Genomic DNA, 18,456 nt, shown 5'->3' with positions numbered 1-18,456 from the left:
AAAGTTTGAAAATCAATAAAGATTTAAAAAAAAAAAAAAGTATGTGTACTCACTCAGAATCCTACAAGTCTCGATGACAGCCCGGAAGACAGGGCTAGAGAAGCTGATTTTCAGCAGGACACTCCGCATATTGGGCAATAGCAGGCGTACTGGTTTATGTTGTGGGGTGTAGAGCAGCTTGGCATCTGCTAGGATACCGTACTTGTCCAGGGTCCAATTTGTCTTCAACAGCCACATTTTCTTCTGCTCCCACCATAGGGCATGGTCCGACCAGTTCTGAGAGAGCTCTGTGGGAAGAAATGGAATAATTGGAGAAAAACACATAAATGTACCCTCACTCCTACTGAAAAAAAAGAATGAGCAAGAGAAAGGAAATATTATGTTAGAATGTTATAATGCCTCTGTATTGCTCTAAGTTGTGACCTCACCATGAGTATTCAGTTCAGTTCTGATCGCCTTATCTCAGGAGTAATAAAGTGGAACTAGAAAAGGTTCAAAGAAGAGTGACCAAGATGATCAAGGGGATGGAACTTCTCTCGTATGAGGAAAGACTAAAAAGTTTAGGACTCTTCAGCTTAGAAAAGAGACAGGTGAGGGGAGATATGATTGAAATCTACAAAATCCTGAGTGGAGTAGAACGGGGACAAGTGGATCGATTTTTCACTCGTCAAAAATTAGAAAGACTAGGGGACACTCAATGAAGTTACAGGGAAATACTTTTAAAACCAAATAGAAGGAAAATTTATTTCACTCAGAGAATAGTTAAGCTCTGGAACGCGTTGTCAGAGGTTGTACTGAGAGCGGATAGCTTATCTAGCTTTAAGAAAGGTTTGGACAATTTCCTGGAGGAAAAGTCCATTGTGTGTTATTGAGACAGACATGGGGGAAGTCACTGCTTGCACTGAATCAATAGTAGTGGTCTCAAACTCAACCACAGAAAAAATAGTTATTGTCTTATTAAAGAAATGACAATTTTGCATGAGGTAAAACTCTTTATAGTTTATAAATCTTCTCCCCCCCCCACCACTGAAGTCCTGCATGTTCCCCCCTTCTTTGCAGCGCCCTCCAACTTCTCCCCTGGCCTCCCGGTCTTAGTTTCAGCTAATTACCACAGCCTGCAGAGAGGATCGCCATGGTCCCGCCCCTCCTTTGATGTCAGGGGCAAGATTGCGGCAGAGGGAACATGCTGTTGAGGATGACAGCAGCCTGCAAGGATCGCTACAGCATCGGCAATCCTCTCTGCAGGCTGCAGTAATTATCTGAAGGTAAGAGCGGGAGGCTAGGGGAGGAAGCCGGAGGATGCTGCAAAGGGCGGGCAGCTCTAGTACAGACAGCAGGCCGCAAAATAGTGCCTGGCGGGCCACGTGTGGCCCCCGGGCTGCGAGTTTAAGACCACTGATCAATAGCATTGAATGTTGCTACTCTTTTGGGGGGTTTTGCCAGGTATAGTGACCTGGATTGGCCACCGTGAAGATGGAACACTGGGCTAGATAGACCATTGGCCTGACCCAGTAAGGCTTTTCTTAAGTTATTACTGTAGTCCTTGGAGCACACCCAACAAAGCCACTGGAATAAACTGCCCCCACTATTTAGATCCCTTAAAGGAAAGCAATAAAAACATACCTCTTCATCTAACCCCCCTGTCTACAACTGATGGATTACAAAGAAATATATGTTGGTACTAGATCCTTGGTATGTGTTGCGTTAGGATAAAAACTTCTATTGTAACCTGTTAACTGTATATTATGGGGCTCATAATAATAATTTTTAAAAAACGTATAAAAAGTGGCCTAAGTCGGTACTTGGACAATCAAAAAGACAGACCGTCCAAGTACCGATAATTAAAACTGGTTTTAGACATATCTTAAACCAGCTAAGGTCTTTAACCTGCCTCTGTATGTCTAGAGCGAAAAGGGGCATTTTTGGAGGAGTGAATAGGGTGGGAGGTGGGCCGACCTACACATAGTCATCTGGCAGCTATAACCAAAAAGGTTGCCAGACAGAACTTATACGTTTTGACATAGACCAAAACATGTATAAGTTCTGAATCGGGCAGCCCAGGCAACCCGTCCCCCCTGCACCAGTAACGACACGGCAGGAGAGATGCCTAATCTTTCCTGCCACAATCCCTCCTAACCTCCACGGCAGGACAGATGCCCAATCTCTCATGCTGACACAAATACCCAAACCCCCACAATTACCAGCAGGAGAGATGCGTATTCTGGATTTGGGTATTTGTGTCAGCAGGAGAGATTGGGCATCTCTCCTGCCGGGGAGGTTAAGAGGGATCGCTGCAGGAGAGATTAGGTATCTCTCCTGCCGCAATCGTGGGGGTGGGGATGGGGAAACAGGTCCAGGATTCTGTAAACGGTGTTGTTTTTGACAGACGCCGGTTAAAGAATCCTTCTTTTAGGTGAAGGACTGGCTCCTCCTTCGCCTAAAAGGTCATGCTTTGGGCGTTTGGGACTTGGGTGATTTTTTTGGGTTGGGAATGTGTTTTAAGGATAGATGTAGTGGTGGTCTGGGCAATTAAACTGCTGAACGTAGAGGTAGGCCATTCTAAAAAAAAAAACAAAGAAGTCAAGCAAATTTGTGAGGCAAGATCTCCCTCGGCTGACTTCATCTCATTAAATCATGTTTGCCTACATGTTCCACAATTTTATTTTTTATAATCGTTTCTACCATTTTCCCCCTCTCCATGCCCTTCCATTCCATTTATATGCATTTCCCTTTCTCCCTACCCTCCTACCAAATGCAGCATTTCCTCCTCTCCCTGTCCTATCCAAATGCAGCATTTACCCCCTTTCCTGCTTTCCTATCCAAATACAGAATTTTCCCTCTCCCTTCCCTTTCACCCCTGCACATTTTCCCCTCTCCATTCCACTCATGTGCATTTCCTCTTCTTCCATCACTCCTGTACAAGTACAGTCTGTCCCCTCTCCCTACCTCTCATGTGCAGCCTTCCCCCTATCCTTTCCTTTCTATACATGTGAATTTCCCTCTCTCATGTTCAGCCTTTCCTCCCTCTGCCTGCCCTTCCATTCCATCCATGTGTATTTCCTCTCTCTTCTTTTCCTTCATATGCAGCTTCCCCCTTTTCCAGCCCTCCTATTCAAGTATAGCTTTCCCCCTTTCCATGCCCTTCCATTCTATTCATATGCATTTCCCCCCTCCCTGCCCTTCCATTCATATGCAACCTTTCTCCCTCCCCTCCTAACCCATTCAAATGCAGACTTGTCTTTTACCCTCTCCTTTCCCCCTTCTGTCAAAGCACACCATTCCCTCCCTGGCCCGGTTCTCTCCTGCATTAACCACATCTTCCCTTCCCTTTGACAACATCCCCGCTCCCCACAGGCCCCACAAAGTTGTCTATTTACTGGTACAGCTTACATTAGGATCTCTCCGATAGCTCCAAGGCTTCTTTCCCTCTGCTTGTTCCTGCCCACGCAACAGGAAGTTTACAGAGAAAAAGACCTCAGGGCTAACCAGAGAGCCTGATGAAAACAGTGCCAACAGCTCAGCAAAAACACTTCTGTAGGGCCCATGCAGGGAGGGGGGAACAATCAGAGGGAATAGAAGGGAGGGGAAAGGAAGTTGTTGGATATGCAGAAGGGAACAGAGAGGTATGAAGCAATGGCATACTCTCTGCCAATTTTGGGGTGGCAAAGAGTTGGCAAGTCAATTTTTTAAAGTGGCACTTGCCACCCCATAGTGACGCCTATGAACTGCCTCCTCCAGAGGGAGCAAAATGGCAGCTACAAGCAGGCTGAATCCCTCCTCCCACTTCCATGGATCATCTCTGTTCCTTAGGAGGTGGGGAGAGGGAGAATCCCTTTCTCCCATCAGACAACTGTCTTTCCCTCTCCATCCCTGAGTATGACATCTCTTTCCCTCTCTTCCACCCCCCTTACCAAATTTGATATCTTTCCCCTCTATGTTGCCCTGTCCATCTGTCCCCTCTGCCTTCCCCTAAATTTATCTCTCCTTCCCCCTTCTGCCCTTCCTGAGACTGTCTCGATATACTTCTCAGGCCCCAGGACCACTTCCCCATGCTGCTCATCCACGTCGGAATGAATGACACTGCCATGAACACCCTGGAGGACATAGCGAGAGACTTCGGAGCTCTGGGAAAGAGGCTGAAGCAGATAGGAGCACAGGTAGTATTCTCTTCCATTCTTCCTGTTAGGGGCAGAGGAAGAGACAGGGACGAACGCATCCTGAAGACAATGAGTGGCTACAACGATGGTGCCAGGAGATGAACTTCGGATTCCTGAATCACGGAGAGACACTACAGGGACTACAGGGACCAGACGGACTCCACCTGACCAACAGAGGTAAGAATGTCTTCAGACACAGACTAGCCCGCCTACTTCAAAGGGCTTTAAACTAGGTAAGTCGGGGGTGGGTACCCACTTTTACACCGGAGCAGTAAGTAACAATCCTGATGTAGCGAACCAACATTACGCTTCTAGGTCTGAGGTAAGTACCCTTACTGCAAACGAATCGTTAGGAGACAATTTGACTCAAATGGGTGGCTCACAACAGGAGCTTAGCAAACAGAAAGAGTGGAGAGCTATGTATGTTAACGCACACAGCCTAGGGAATAAATTTCTAGAACTAGAAACAGAAATAGTTAATGCAGACATAGACATAGTAGCAATATCCGAAACATGGTTCACAGATTCTCATGGGTGGGATATAACCATACCAGGATACAACCTGATTAGAAAAAATAGAGAGGGTAAGTTAGGTGGTGGGGTAGCACTTTATATCAAAGAGAACATTAAGACAACCAGGATCACAGATGTCAAGTATACTGGGGAATCCATCTGGGTAAATTTGGCCAGAGGTGGAGAAAAATGCCTGTACCTTGGTGTGGTATACAGACCTCCAAGACAATCGGAGGAAAAGGACGCAGAATTAATTGAAGACATTGAGAATCTCACCTTACGGGGGGAGGCTGTTCTATTAGGAGACTTCAACATGCCTGATGTAGACTGGAACACACTATCGGCGACAACTTGTGATAGCAGGAGGATATTAACATCCATGAAGGGAGTACGGCTCAAACAAATGGTACTAGAGTCCACTAGGGCCCAGGCCATCCTGGACCTGGTACTTACGAAAGGGGAAAGCGTCTCAGACGTCTCGGTGGGAGAGACGCTAGCCACCAGTGACCATAACATGGTATGGTTTAACTTTAAGAAAGGCTTCCCTAGATCACAAACAAAAACAAGGGTACTCAATTTCAGGGGCACTGACTTCGCACGCATGGGAGATTTCGTCTACCAGACGCTGCAGGTTCAAGAAGTAACTGATAATGTGGAAGCTATGTGGACAACCTTGAAATCGATCCTTCATGAGGCAACTATCCGCTACATAAAATCGGTAACCAAACAACAAAGAAAAAGGAAACCCCAATGGTTCACAGATGAGGTATCATACCTCGTCAAGGAGAAGAAAAGAGCATTTCTATCATACAAACGCATGGGGGAAAAAGAAGCAAACATTGAATACAGGACAAAGTCTGCAGCAGTCAAAACAGCAGTCAGGGAGGCCAAACTTCGTATGGAAGAAACTCTAGCGAAGAACATCAAGAAAGGGGACAAATCCTTCTTCAGATACATTAGCGATAGGAAAAAGAACACAAAGGGATAGTACGCCTTAGAACGCCAGATGGGAATTATGTGGAAACTGACTCCGATAAAGCCAAACTACTGAATGATTACTTCTGTTCAGTCTTTACCTGCGAGGCACCAGGGCACGGGCCTCGGCTGGATGCAAAGCAAAGCATGGATGACCCATTTCAGAAGTTTGAGTTCACACCAGCTGATGTTTACAAAGAACTGTCAAGACTCAAGGTGAACAAAGCCATGGGACCGGACAATCTGCACCCAAGAGTGCTCAGAGAGCTATGCGATGTTTTGGCAGAACCGTTAGCCATGCTCTTCAATCTCTCCCTAAGTACGGGGAGAGTCCCCCTGGACTGGAAAACTGCCAATGTTGTTCCTCTGCACTAAAAGGGTTGCAGAGCAGAGGCTGCGAATTACAGACCAGTAAGTCTCACATCAATAGTGTGTAAACTCATGTAAACTCTACTTAAAGGGGAATTAGACACGATATTGGATGAGGGGAATCTGAGGGATCCCTGTCAACATGGATTCACTAGGGGCAGGTCATGCCAATCCAATCTTATCAGCTTCTTTGACTGGGTGACAGGAAAGCTAGACTCGGGAGAGTCTCTGGACATAGTGTACTTGGATTTCAGTAAAGCGTTTGACAGTGTCCCACACCGTAGACTACTAAACAAGATGAAATCAATGGGGTTAGGTGAGAAACTAACGGCATGGATCAATGATTGGCTGAGTGGAAGACTTCAGAGGGTGGTGGTCAATGGCACCCTCTCTAAGACATCGGAGTTGACTAGCGGAGTGCCGCAGGGCTCAGTCCTGGGACCATCCCTTTTTAACATATTCATAAGGGACTTGACCCGAGGGCTTCAGGGAAAAGTAGCGCTGTTTGCCGACGACGCCAAACTGTGTAATATAGTAGGTGAAAGCGATCTCACAGATGGTATGGCGCAGGATCTGATCAAGTTGGAAAACTGGTCCTCAACATGGCAGCTGGGCTTCAACGCAAAGAAGTGTAAGGTGATGCATCTCGGCAGCAGAAATCCATGCAGAACATACACCTTGAATGGAGAAACACTAGCTATGACCTCAGAAGAACGGGACTTGGGAGTAATCATCAGTGCAGACATGAAGGCTGCCAAACAAGTAGAGAAGGCCTCATCCAAGGCAAGGCGGATACTGGGATGTATCAATAGAAGCTTCGTCAGCCGTAAACCTGAAGTCATAATGCCACTGTACAGAACCATGGTGAGACCTCATCTGGAGTACTGTGTGCAATTCTGGAGGCCACATTACCGTAAAGATGTACTTCGAGCTGAGTCAGTCCAGCGAATGGCCACTAGGATGGTCTCCGGACTCAAGGGTCTCTCATACGAGGAAAGACTGGGCAAGTTGCAGCTCTACTCTCTAGAGGAGCGCAGGGAGAGGGGAGACATGATTGAGACATTTAAGCACGTCACAGGTCGTGTCGAGGTGGAAAACGACATTCTTTCCTAAGGGACCTTCAGTCACAAGGGGCACCCGCTCAAACTCAGAGGAGGGAGATTTGGTGGTGACAACAGGAAGTATTTCTTTACAGAACGGGCGGTGGATCACTGGAACAAACTATCAGTGCAGGTGATCAAGGCCACTAGCGTGCTCGACTTTAAGAATAAATGGGACATCCATGTGGGATCTCTACGTGGGTCGAGCAGCACTCTGACTTAATGGGGTGGGATAGTAGAGTGGGCAGACTTGATGGGCTATAGCCCTTTTCTGCCGTCATCTTTCTATGTTTCTATGTTTCTAGATCTCCCCATCCCCTTCCCCCCTCTTAAATATATCTCCCTTTTCTGCTCTCTCCTCTAAATCTGACATCTCTCCCTCCCTACATTATATTACTCCATTCCCTTCTGTGATCCCTGAGTCTACTTTCCTTCTTTGTTGTACAAACGTCCACAGCAACAGTGAAACCCATATGCTGCCCTGTCACTGCCACTGACCTCTTCTCTCTACTGAGGCCTGCCTCCAAGGAAATATGAAGTCAGAGAGGCAGGCTGCAGTAGAGAGAAGAGGCTGGTGCTGGTGTCAGGGCATCATATGGGGGATAACTGTTTCTGCCATATTTTGGAAAACATAGAAAGAAGATAAACTTGGGAAAGGGGGAGATGCCAAATGTAGCTGGGGGCGGAAGGGAGAGGAAAGAATAGATGCTGGCTCAAGAAGAAGGAAATGGCCAGAAGTAGGAAGCCAGCTGAAGTGGGAGTGGCAGCAAGATACCCATCCCAAAGAGCTCTACCTGAGGAGATAGGAGGAAGAGATGCTGCTGGACCCACAGGAGCCTGGAGGGAGAGGTCCTGGATTTGTGGAAGGGTGAAAAGAAAGCTGGAGCTCCTGGACCATGGGTCAAGGAGCCTGAGGCACAAAAGGAACCTTTTTGCTTGATGCAATTTGATTGGTCGAGTAGGCAGGCTGCTCAAGCAATTAAACTGTATCTAGCAAAAACTTTAAAATAAAACCCCATGGCTGTAGGGCTGGGAATTCACTGAGTCCCCTAAAGGCCCTGATAGCACTACTCTGAATTTGATTGGCTGAGCAGGAAGCAGGCAGAAGTACAGGTCATGGAGCCTGAGGCACAAACGAAACCTTTTTTGCTTGATGCAGTTTGATTGGTTGAAAAGGCAGGCTGCTCAATCAATCAAACTGTCAAGCTAAAGTTTGTTTGTTTTTTTAAAAGAATGGCTGTAAAGCTGGGATTCACTGAGTCCCGTGAAAGCCCTGACGGCAGTTCTCTGAATTTAGTTGAGCAGGAAGCTAGCAGAAGCTACAATTATTTTTCCACCTTTTGTTTGGTCATTTTGTTATTCAAATCATGATAGTCCTATGCTCTGGTTTCTGTTTGACTTCTGCCCATTTGACATTTTCTTCTTTTACTGTGCTCACCATCAATCTTCCATCTCTATACCTTCTCTCCTCCTCCCTGCAGGTCCAACATCCCTCAAAGGTCAGTACCCCCCAAGGGTCCAGCACCCTCTCTCCCTTCCCCTCCAGCTCCAGCCCCCAGTCCAGTGTACCTTTCCTCCAGCATCCCCTCCACCTCTTGTGGCCAGCACCCTCTTTTTTTTCCCTCCAGTCACATCACCACTCTCCCCACCCTATGTGGCCAGCATCCTCTGTCTCTTCCCTTCCCTCCAGCCTCCCCAACCCATGTATACAACACCCTTTCTCTTCCCCCCTCCCCCCAGGCAAGGGTACAGCATCCTCTCTCCCTTCCCTCTGGCCTCCAGCTATCCCCATATCTATTGACAGCAGCAGTGGCAGAAAGCAGCAACCCCACCACCAAATGGGTCCGACAGCAGCGGTGGCAGCAGTGCACTCCCTCACCCCCCCCCCCCCCCGCCATGGGTCTGATGGTGGCTGCAGATCTCATTCTGCTCTCATGACCTTAAGTATAACAGAGGGATACAGTTACCACATAACTGCTTATCGTATTATCTCAAAGCCTAGAATAGCAAGTTCAAACTGTTCATCAAAAAAGGGAACAGGGGGGGGGGAACCATGTTAATTCTCAGCAGATATTATTAACTAAGATTTTGTCCTCATAGATAGAAAATAAGAAATATAAGCTTAGTAAATTAGATCCATATGAGGAGACACCAAAACTAATTGCTCCAGTTAGACTTGGATCAGCAGGAGGTTCTTCTCAGTTGCAGTGGCGTACCAAGGGGAGGATGTGGTGGGAGGTCCACCCCGGGTGCAGCCTTAGGGTGGTGCACTGCCGGCCCGGTCCCTATCGCGCTCGCTCCCTCCTTACTTAAGGTGACCAGCGAGATGACCGAGCAGCAAACCTCCCTCCAGTAGCGTCGGCAGCCGCAGCACGCTAAACAGGCTGATTCGCAGCTTTCTCCTGCCGGTGAGTCCCTCTGCCGCATCACTGATGACATCATCAGTGACACTTCACCAGCAGGAGAAACCCGCAAAGCAGCCTGTTTACGTGCTGCGGCTGCCAACGCTACTGAAGGGAGGTTTGCTGCTCGGTCATCTCGCTGGGAGGGTTGGAAGGGTTCACTTGGGGAGGAGAGATAGGAGGGTCAGCGGGGGTTCGGCTGGGAGGGGGGAGAAGCGGTCTGCCTCAGGTGCTCCAAGGCCTGGCGCCATTACCTTCTTCGGGCAACAGCAGAGTTTACAATTCACTGCTGTTGCCGGCTTCAGGCCTTGCTCTCTGCCGGGTCCTGCCTATTTCCTGTTTTCATGAAGACAGGACCCGACAGAGAGGAAGGCCTGAAGCCGGCAACAGCAGTGAATTGTGAATGCTGCTGCCCGATGAAGTTCAGGACACCAGGCCTTGGGTGACAGAAGGAGGAAAGGGAGCAGAGGGGGAGAGTGTTGCTGTACCCAACTGGAGGGAATGAAAGGAGATGTCAGGGCTTGGAGGGAAAGAGGAAGGTATGCCAGACCAAGGAAAAAGGAAGGGGGAAAGGAAGGAGAAGATATCAGAGCATGGAGGGGGAGGGAGAGAAGGAAGAAAAGGAAAGGAGAGAGATGCCCGGAATCAGGGAAGGGATGATGCCAGACTGTGGGGTGGGAAGGAAACAAAGGAGAAGAGAGAGATGCCAGAGCATAGGGGAGGGGGTGGTGACAGAGAGAGAAAAACGGAGAGGTGACAGAGTTGAAATCAATCATGTACAAAGGAGAAAAGGGGCACAGGATAGATAGTTTAAGGAAGGAGCATAGAAAGAGGGAAGATGCCATATGGAAGAAAGAGAGAAAGAGGGTGGACACTGGATGGAAAGAGCACAGAGGGCAGTGAATGGAAGAGGCGAGATAGAGGGTGAACAGTAGATGGAAGGGTAGAGAGAGGGAAACAGACAATGAATGGAAGTGTGGGGGAGAGGAGGGACAGCTACTGAATGGAATTGTGAGAGAGAGGGGGAGCAGATGCTGGAAGAAGTGGGGAAGAGAAAGAAAAAAGGGCACATGCAGGATTGAGGGAAGAGGATAGAGTTAGTTACTGGAAGGGGTGAAGAAAGAGGTGGCAAGCTATAGGTAGTCACAGTGAAAGAGGGAAATTGAGGACTGAATAGTAAAAAAGAATTTAGACAGAGGCAGAAAATAAATTGAGAAGGAAGACCAGGGAAGAACAGGAGGAAGGGAGCAGAGAGAGAGAGATGCCAGAGCAGGGGGGAAGGAGAGGAGACAGATACCAGACCAATGGTGGTAAAAGGAGAGATGGAAGGGGGAGGCATACAGTTTCTGGAAGGGGCATAGAAGATGAGAAGATGTCTTATAGGGACAGAGAGATGGCAGACAGTGAATGGAAGGAAGAGAGTAACAAGAAGATGAGGAAAGCAGAAACCAGAGAAGACCAAGGTAGAACAAAAATTTTCTATTTATTTATTGCTTTAGGAGACATGGGTCACTGTTTCTGTGGTGTTGCATTGTATGCAGAGTCCAGCTTCTTGCTGGTTCAATTTAACCTTTGTCTATATATTTCTATTTTATCCCCCCTTTTACAAAACTGTGGAGCGTTTTTTAGCGCCAGCCGTGGTGGTAGCAGCTCTGATGCTCAGAATTCTATGAGCGTCAGAGCTGTTACCTCCATGGCTAAAATCCACACTACAGTTTTGTAAAAGGGGGGAAGGGTTAGTTTGTGATGACATATTCCATACTAGGCGAAGGTGTTTTCTGTGTTCTGTGTTCGAAAGACATGGTTTTCTGCTAGGACTGACGGTATAGGATTGATCTGTACTAGTCTGGCTTGTTTAGTTTTACAATGGGTGTATTGCTGTTGTACTGCTCACTGCAGTATGTAAGCTGCTGCCTTTTCCTAGGTACTCATGTGTGACGTGTGGCTTGTTACTAAAAATCATGTTTTTTGTACAGATTAGTTAGCTTAGCATGGCTTAAAAAGGGATTGAATAATTTCCTAAAAGAGAAGTCCATAGGCTAGGGGTGTCAAACTCAATAACATAAGGGGCAGAAATCTAAAACATAGGCTAAGTCGCGGGCCACATTTTTTATTAAGATACTCATTCTTAGTAGAAGGATTCTGGGTTAGATGGACCATTGGTCTGACCCAGTATGACTCTTCTTACATTCTCATGTTCCTCAGAGCGATCTCCATTGACCACTACCCTCTGTCATCTTCCACTCAACCAGTTCCTAACTCAGTCTGTCACTTTGGGGCCCATCCCAAGGGCACTCAGTTTATTTACTAGACATCTATGTGGAACACTGTCAAAGGCTTTGCTAAAATCTAAATCTAAATTCACCACATCTAGCGCATGTAGAACAACACCAGAGAAATAGAAACAAATGAATTTCTTCTTGAACAGTGTTGAACAGTGCAAAATATAGACAGAAGAGGCAAATTTTCAAAACTAACATATTTCAATCACTGAATTGAAAATAAAATCATTTCCCTACCTTTGTCTGGTGATTTTATTTTTTTATCATATTTTCCCAGTCTCTGGCTGCACTTCCTTTTGTCTGTGCTCTTAACTCTGTTTCCAAGGCCTTCTTATCCATTTGCTGATTTTCTCTCCTGCACTTTCTGCCCTACATCCATCTTGGCATTAACCTTTAACATTCAACTTTCTTCCATTTTTCTGCTTCCTTCTTAATCTATTTTTCACATCTTCCCCTCCTCTCCATACATGTGCACCATCTCCTCCCTCCTTTTCCCATCAATCCTAAACAGCATTTCTTCCATCTCTTTTCCCTTCCAAATTCTTCCCATCCCTGTGCATCATCTCCTCCCTTTCTCTACCCTTCCTGTGTTCTGACATCTCTGTTTTTCCCCTTCCTATAGTCTGGCATATTTTTTCTATCCTTCCCAGTTTTCCTCCTTCCCCCTACTGTGGTCTGGCATCTCTCTCTCCTCCTTCCCTCCCCCTTCTTGTGGTCTGACATCTCTCTCCTTCCATCCCCCTTTTCCCTGATCTGGTATCAATCTCTTCTCCTTCCCGCAGTCTGGCATATCTCTCTCACCTTCTTCCATTCCCTCTTCTCTCCCCCTTCCTGTGATCCATTTCTCTCCATCTCTGCTCTGCACCGTTGCCCACTAACTTTCTCTCTCTCCCTTCTATTTCCGGCATCATAAGTTCTTCCCCTCCCCTCTCTCCCACCCCAGCCTCCCCCATTCTATTTAAGAAGCTAATCCAGGGGACTTCCTGGCCTGGCATTTACTCCCCTTTCTATCCGCACTGGTCTAACATTGTCCTCACCTTCAGTCTTGCAAATACATCCATTTTTGTTGCAGGGAACAGTTAGCCTCGGCAGCAATTCTCAACCATTGCATGCGGCCCCTTTCTGTGCTTTCCTTCTGTCGCGGTCAGTCCCCAATAACGTAACTTCTTGTTTCTGCCTGGATGAACCATGGCAAAAGGAAAGCACAGAGAGGGGTATAGCAGTTGACTCGTTGCTAGAGACGGCAGCCCTCTATAACAAAAATGGATGTGTCTGCAAGACCAGGAGAGGAAGATGCCGGACCGGCACGGATAGAAGGGGGTGGGCATGCTGACCCACTAAGGGTCCCCCAGAGGTACGGGCCCAGGGCAGCTGCCCTGTTTGCTCCCCCCTAACGCCAGCCCTGTGCTGTGGCACAGTCACTGCAGGCCACACAAAACGACCAGTCCCACTAATTATTGCTAGGATAAGTAGCATAAAATCTGGTTTACTACTTGGGATCTTGCTAGGTACTTGGGATCTGGGTTGGCCACTGTTGGAAGCAGAATACTGGGCTTGATGGACCTTTGGTCTATCCCAGTATGGCAATTCGTATGCTCTTAAGGAAGGACTCTGGCAGAGCAAGCCTAAATTGTTGAGACCAGTTTTTTTGCAAAATAAATTGATTCAAATTGTAAATTAGGGAACTCTACTCCAAAGACCTGCTTGCTGCTCTAATAGGACTGGCCATAACACCTGAAGTCGTCATATAGACTGGTATGTTATGTACTGTTTCATTCACTTATTTGGAAGGTGAGAGGGGGGTTAATAACCACTGGGGGAGTAAGGGTGGGGCATGCCTTCATGCCTCCACTAGTCACCCGGTCAGTTTGGCTGAAACAGATCTAGCCTCAAATGTCCAAGTTTTTAAAAATTATTTTAATTATTATCTTTATTAGGATCATTTATTAATGTTGGTGCTATAAATAGTGTTTTAGCTTGTGTATGAAGATGGTCCCTTTTCACACCAATGGGATCTGAATATATTTCTTGCTATTTTTAGAATCTCATGCTGGAAGCCTCAACCCTGAAGAAATGAATTTGAAACATGGCATGTCGGTGAAGGCGCTCCCTTGACTTATTACTAAGATAAGTCTTTCTTTGCTAAATATTTAAAAGTTATATTTATCACAATTAGTATGTTTGCACAAATATATACTGTATACAAAAAAAGGATCCGATGAAGAGATCCCTCCGAATGAGTACGACGTACAAAAGATCCTACAGCCTTTTCCTACCTCAGCTATGGTACCGACTACCCACACAGATCAGGTCGCTAGACTCACTAATGACCTTCCACAGAGCAGTAAAGACCTTCCTCTTCCACCAATCGGGCCATTAAAAACTGCCTCCTCAATATACGGTACTTCTCCTAGTACTTTTCACTATGACCAGTTACTGGGCAGACTTGTATGGTCTGTGTCTGTGCATGGCCGTTTGGAGGAGGATGGGCAGGGGAGGGCTTCAATGGCTGGGAGGGTGTAGATGGGCTGGAGTAAGTCTTAACAGAGATTTCGGCAGTTGGAACCCAAGCACAATACCGGGTAAAGCTTTGGATTCTCGCCCAGAAATAGCTAAGAAGAAAAAAAAAAAAAATTAAATTGAATCAGGTTGGGCAGACTGGATGGACCATTTGGGTCTTTATCTGCCGTCATCTACTATGTTACTATGTTACTATGACCAGTCTGGTCTCTAGAATAAGCTCTGTTATTGTCTACTGTAACCTATTTGTTGTTATGACTAGATGTCCTTGTCGGAAATTATATGTGGGTCAGACATCGAGAGCATTGAAGATACGCCTCATTGAGCATCGCTCTTGTCTTGCACGAGAACGAGTTGAAGCTCCTATGGTGCAACATCGCATCGACTTTAATCATATTTTTGAGGATTTGTGCTGCTGGGTTCTGGAGAGGGTGTTCCCTTCTGCACGGGGTGGTGACTTCAAGCAACTTTTATTGAAAAGGGAACAGCGTTGGATATTTTCTCTACAAACCTTTACTCCCATGGGTTTGAATAGTGGTGTGGACTGGAAATCCTGGTTTTGAATGTTTTGGTGTGTTTTTTTGGTTGCTAGATTTTTCTGGTCTTTTTTGTTATGGGACTAGTGGATTTGAATGAATATGACGTATTTAACCCTCCATTGCCTCAGGTATAACTTAGGGACCCGTTTACCAAGCATTGTAGAAAGTACCATGTGCTGAGGCCACTTTTAGTGCAGTTGTAAAATGGCTCCATTTTTCCTATTAATGGCCATGTGCAAATTTCCTCATTACCGCATGAGTCCTTACCGCCACTTATTTTGTAGATGATAAGGGATCACATACTAACCATGTGTTAATCAGCATGTGGCGATGTAGCTTTGCTAACCGATAAGCACAGAACACATCTACCCTTGGTCTCCAGACATGCCCCGAGCACTAAAAAACAAATTCTCTTTTTTAGTGTGTAGGTAACACACTCGGATCCCAAGGGATCCCAAGGGATATCTAAGCATGCCCCACAGCAGTGCTCTTTAACCTGTGGTTTCATAGTTTATTATTATTATTATTATAGTTTATTAAAATTTGATTAAACGCTTCTCCTGGAATACAAAGCGTTGTACATTAAAAAATGTTTAAATATGAATAGGGGGATTCAGTGGTGAGGGGGCGTGTGCTGGACAAGATGGCTGCGAGTACCTGGCGTTGAGCATTCATGAAGGCTCAGCGCTGTTAGTTTTTTTTTACCTGGACCGGTACAATGGTCAAACGGAAGTCTAAGCTCCGGGTTTTCCCGGAGGAATCTTTGATGGCAGCCGCGGGCCCGATGGGCTGGAACGAGTCGACCGGAGTTTTCTTCGGCAGGGAGAGACGCGCTGGCTGAGGCGTCAGATCTCTCCCTCGAAGCAACATCATTGTCTTCGGAGGAGCGGAGTCCTCCGAGTTGCCCGGGGGCGTTAGACCAGCAGATGGAGGTCGGAGCGCCCCAGGGTGTTTCCTCACCAGCGCTACCGAGAGCGGGGAACGTCTCAGAGAGCGGTGAAGGGAAGCCAAGTGACTTATCTGTGCACCTGGAGAAATTGAACCTGCAAATCCCTCAGGACTTTTTGAAACTGAATGTATCTCCAGCAGAGGTATCAGGTAACTTACTTGTAACAGAGGGTCATGGGTCTGAACTAACTCCCATGCAGAGGCCCAAAGTTTTCACTATGGAAACATTATGGGAAGCAATATCTACTTTGCAACTCTCTTTAGGATCCCAAATGCAGCAACTTACTACAAGATATACAACTGTTGTTTCTGAAAATATGGAACTGAAAAATAGACTATCTAGTGTGGAAACAAAAATGGATGGACATGAGACCAGAATAAAATCTCTGGAGTCCCAGGCCTCGGTGTGGGTCAGGGATAGTGGGAATCTTAACTTCAAAGTTGAGATGTTGGAAAACATGACCAGAAGATGTAATCTTCGTATTATAAATTTTCCAAAACTTTCAACTATTTCTCCACAAGATATGTTTAAGAAATACCTGAAAGAGATTTTGAAAGTGCCTGAAACTTCTTATCCACCTCTCACTAAAATATATTACTTGCCAACCAGGACTTTGGGTCAGGAACCAGGCCAGCAGAATTTGTCTGCTGATAGTTTGGACCTAACAAATTTTCTCGAGAGGTCGGATAATGAGCCACCGGCAACTGTGACGCTGCTAGTACAGTTTGCTATAGACTCTGACAGAGAATGGATGCTTAAGATGTTTTTTAAGTTTAAGGATATACCATTTATGACAAAAACTGTGAGAATGTATCCTGATGTGTCAAGATTGACCCAAAAGAGAAGAAAACAGTTTTTCATTTTGAGACCGAGGGTCATACAGCTGGGTGCTACGTTTGTACTCAGATATCCCTGTAAATGTGTGATGGTCTATCAGGGGAATAGACATGTTTATTTTGAACCTCAGCAGTTGATAAAATTTATTTCTGCAAAAGAGCAAATTTAATATTCCTGAGAGAATTGTAGTTACAACCCGCTTAGTTTAATTAGGTTCCTTGCCTCTACTCAATACCATCTGTATTTTCTTAGTAATGTTTGATTTGAAACTCAGCTAAAGTAGCTTTCTCCCCCTTTATTGAGGTCTAATTTCTCCAATTCAGTATAATTAGAATTTTAAGAAAAATTTTTCCTACTATTGAATTGTTTATTTTTCCTTTTTGCTATTTTATTTACCTTTTTGATTATAATGTAACAATGATTGAGACTGATATTGGAATATTTCTTTGAATTGACTGTTTATTATGTCAAATTATAAAATTAAATAAAGAATTAAAAAAAAAAAATTAATATGTATAGGGAACAAAGAACAAATAATGAACATAAACCTTACAAGACTGACATACTTGGTTGGGGTGGCAACATGAGAGCAATAGGAAAAAAGGGGAGAACTACAATTTGTTGAGAAAGAAAACATAAAAGGAAAGAGCAATAGAAAGGTTATGACAAGGTAAGTAATAATAAATATATAAATTAGGATAAATCAGTTGTGGCATCTTTAAAAAGAATACTCAGTCAAAAAATACGGAGTACGGAGAGGAATTAAGCTGTGAGTGAATAAGTGACTTCATGCAAAGTCTTTGAGACAACACCCTTTTCAAAAAAGTTGAATTTGAATATCGGTTCCCTGAAGCAGTAATCGAAACGTGGCACGTCAGAACCAGAGATATTTACAAGCTAAGTCTCTCAAATTTGAAATATATTCTTAAGCTTTTAAAGTAGAAGTATAAGCTTAAGTAATAATTATTAGCAACAAGTTCTGACCCATATTGAACACTGCAATGATTGGGTGGTGAGGCGGTGGGAACTGCCTTCATGTCTCTGAGCAGAGTTCGATTAGGAGTGGATAAGAATCATATACAGGTCATTTCGTGAGACTTTACAGAGTGACTTCTTTCAAAACTGCATCTTTAAAAAGAAAGTTTTGTTCAGCTCTAATGTGTAAGGGGAGAGAGTTCCAAATTAAAGGGGCTGCAACTGAAAAAAATAAGAGTGCGGCAGGTGCCAATTATTTTTAAGGACAGAACATTAAGGGCTCCTTTCGTGAAGGTGCGCTAGTGTTTTTAGTGCACGCACACAATTAGTGTTCGCTATCATGCGCTAGCTGAAAAACTACCGCCTGCTTAAAAGGAGGCGGTAAGGGCTAGCGCGCGGGGCATTTTAGCGTGCGCTAAAACCTCTAGTGCACCTTTGTAAAAGGATCCCTAAGAGAATGTTGCGAGGCTGGTCTTAAGGTTCTGGGGGGATCCGATGGAATTAATAGCCTATCTATAAATGCAGGAGCATTAGTCTGTTGAGTTTTGAAAGTTAGAAGAGTATTTACCGCAGCATAGCAAAAAGGACACAATCAGTGCTCTTCAATACAAGGCCCGGGGGCCCAAAGGCAGCCCCTGGAAACCTCTATGGCAGCCCTCATCATCATTCTTGCTTTTTTTTTTTTTCCTGCTACTCTTTGCCCAAGGATAAAAAATACTGTGATAAAAATCCAACCGGACCCTACACGGTCCGTGTTTCGGCGAACACGCCTTCCTCAGGGGTCCAATGGTTTGCAACCTCACATATAAAGAATTGGACTGAAAACAGACTATTGTCT

General features: G+C 45.5%; 1 protein-coding gene across 2 annotated transcripts in view; it reads right to left on the bottom strand.

Annotated features, from left to right (window-relative positions):
* Nucleotides 1-18,456, bottom strand: part of FERMT3 (fermitin family member 3) — a 109,207-nt gene that overhangs the window by 66,370 nt on the left and 24,381 nt on the right. For both annotated transcript variants that reach the window (XM_033954015.1, XM_033954016.1), the window contains exon 3: nucleotides 54-287. In XM_033954015.1, coding sequence (XP_033809906.1) covers nucleotides 54-287 — 234 coding nt within the window. The remainder of the gene's footprint in view (nucleotides 1-53; nucleotides 288-18,456) is intronic.

This window comes from Geotrypetes seraphini, chromosome 8 (assembly GCF_902459505.1).
Source record: "Geotrypetes seraphini chromosome 8, aGeoSer1.1, whole genome shotgun sequence".
Classification (NCBI taxonomy): domain Eukaryota; kingdom Metazoa; phylum Chordata; class Amphibia; order Gymnophiona; family Dermophiidae; genus Geotrypetes; species Geotrypetes seraphini.
This window is presented reverse-complemented; position numbering and strand designations above follow the sequence as displayed.